The sequence below is a fragment of the Gavialis gangeticus genome, unplaced genomic scaffold (assembly GCF_001723915.1).
Source record: "Gavialis gangeticus isolate Ggan-Ray unplaced genomic scaffold, GavGan_comp1, whole genome shotgun sequence".
Taxonomy (NCBI): domain Eukaryota; kingdom Metazoa; phylum Chordata; order Crocodylia; family Gavialidae; genus Gavialis; species Gavialis gangeticus.
Window position 1 is genome coordinate 22,385,030 of NW_017729034.1, and position 1,863 is coordinate 22,386,892.

General features: G+C 53.6%; 1 protein-coding gene across 1 annotated transcript in view; it reads right to left on the minus strand.

Moving 5' to 3' along the window:
• PLB1 (phospholipase B1) overlaps positions 1-860 on the minus strand; it is a 127,749-nt gene extending 126,889 nt beyond the window's left edge. Inside the window, exon 1 of the mRNA XM_019526696.1 lies at positions 523-860. Coding sequence (XP_019382241.1) covers positions 523-860 — 338 coding nt within the window. The remainder of the gene's footprint in view (positions 1-522) is intronic.
• Between the last annotated feature and the right edge of the window lie 1,003 nt (positions 861-1,863).

The following is a 1,863-nucleotide window of genomic DNA, read 5'->3' on the forward strand; positions in this document are numbered from 1 at the left end:
GGGCTGGGGCCTGGCAGGGTTCCCACCATGGTCCTCTCCCCCCCTCCAGCCCCCCTTCCCCACTACTTACCAGCATGGAGACTGGGTCCAGCTCCTTGCTGCAGTGGGTGGGGACTGCCCGAATCACCAAAGCTCTCCAAATCTTTTCTGAATCGACTTGGAGAGTTTTGAATTGGTCCTCTGATTTGATTCGGAATCAGAGATTTGGCCACCAAATCAGGCCAAATCTCCACCAAATTGAATCAGCACCTGAAGCTTTGCACAGCCCTATCCAGCAGTGGTTGCCTTTATCAAAGTGTACTGCCTTGTGTCAGCATGGAAATGGTGCCAGGCGTCCACCAAGTCTCCTGCCTCCAAAGCTGTCCGCAGCCGCCAGGCAGACGATGGATGGGGTTCTGGCCTGTTCCGGTCACGCCGTTCATCAACCGAGAAATTAAAATCCCTACCCAGGAGAAGGTTGTCATTGTCAGCTGCACTCCTCAAAAAGTCAGCCAGGGTCTCAAGGAGGCTGTCCATTCTCACCTGGCAGTGGGCTCATAGATGTTAATTAGGAGGAAGCAATGTGCTAACGTGATTTGAGCAGTTAGCGGGTGGCCAGACATCTTGGCTACTGCTGAGTCAGGCATCAGCTGCAGTGATAAGAGGATTGTGACACCTGTGCTGAGAGAGGTGCCATGGCTCAGGAATATATGGCCCTTCCAAGTGGCATGCCAGTTGGCTAGACTAGCTGCATCAGTATGAGTTTTGTGCAGAAAGGTGACATCCAGCTTTTTCTGGCGCAGGAAATCAAAGACTGCCGTCCACTTCACAGGTTCTCTGTAGCCATGGGCGTTGAGTGAACCAAAGGCTGTGGCAGCCATGCATGAAGGGTGTGGAAAAGCAGGGCAGGCAAAGCCAAGGGAATAGAAAGGAACAGCAGAGAGAAGCAAGCATGCAGGACTTGGAGAAAACCAAGCCTATAGCTTGCCAGCCAGCACTGGTCACAATAAGTGCCCAATAACACCCGCAAGCTTGTTCTAGGTGAAAACTATATCGCTGCATCCCCACAGTGGAGTGTAGAGACACTGCTGCAGTCTTAAACACCACAAATGTCTCAGGCCCTGAGAACTATTTATGTATATGCTGTGCAAGCCTCCAGTGGTGCTTTGCCTGGTTTAGAAACTCAATAAGGCTTTCAACAGAGTAACCGATACAGGGAGGTTCCTCAGAAGCAGGAACAGGTTCCACCTCTGTGGTGGGGACACTTCCTATTGAAGGGGGCACCATAGCTGAATCAGAAGATGCCACCTCTGGAGGCAGGACTTCTGTTAACTCGTCCTCAGAAGCAGAATCAAAATCCAACCGGAAGGAGGAGGAGCTGTACACGTCAGGCACTGAGAGCTGCCAAGTCTCAGGAGGAGCACTTGTCTCCTCATCAGGATCCTCAACATCAGGTCCTGTGGGAGCAGTGTTTTCCAAGGGGGTCTGAGAGGGGACATCAGTTCCTGATCTTTTGGGTGGGGCGCTGTCATGGGCCAGGCACTCTTGCTCCCGGAACCGCTTGTGGCTCCCAGAGGGTCCAACCTCCATATGAGCCTCGTCATCCTCAGAAAGCTCAGAGGTGGGGGGAAGGCCGTCAGACTCCTCCACCACTTCCCCCACCCCAAGGTCACCCCTGAGTAGCCAGGGATGCCAAGGAGGCAGGAAGAGAGGGGGGACCCTGCTCACTAACCTCAGCTCCCCTTGGAGTGGTGGGGAGGCCTTGAGGGGATAATGAGGCCTTTTTAAAAGGCCCTTTTTTTTTCTGGGACGTGTCCTTTCCAGCAGGAGGGGCCAAATCTTCCCCTGAGTGGGGAGGAAAAAGGGGGGCTGGGTCCACCACCA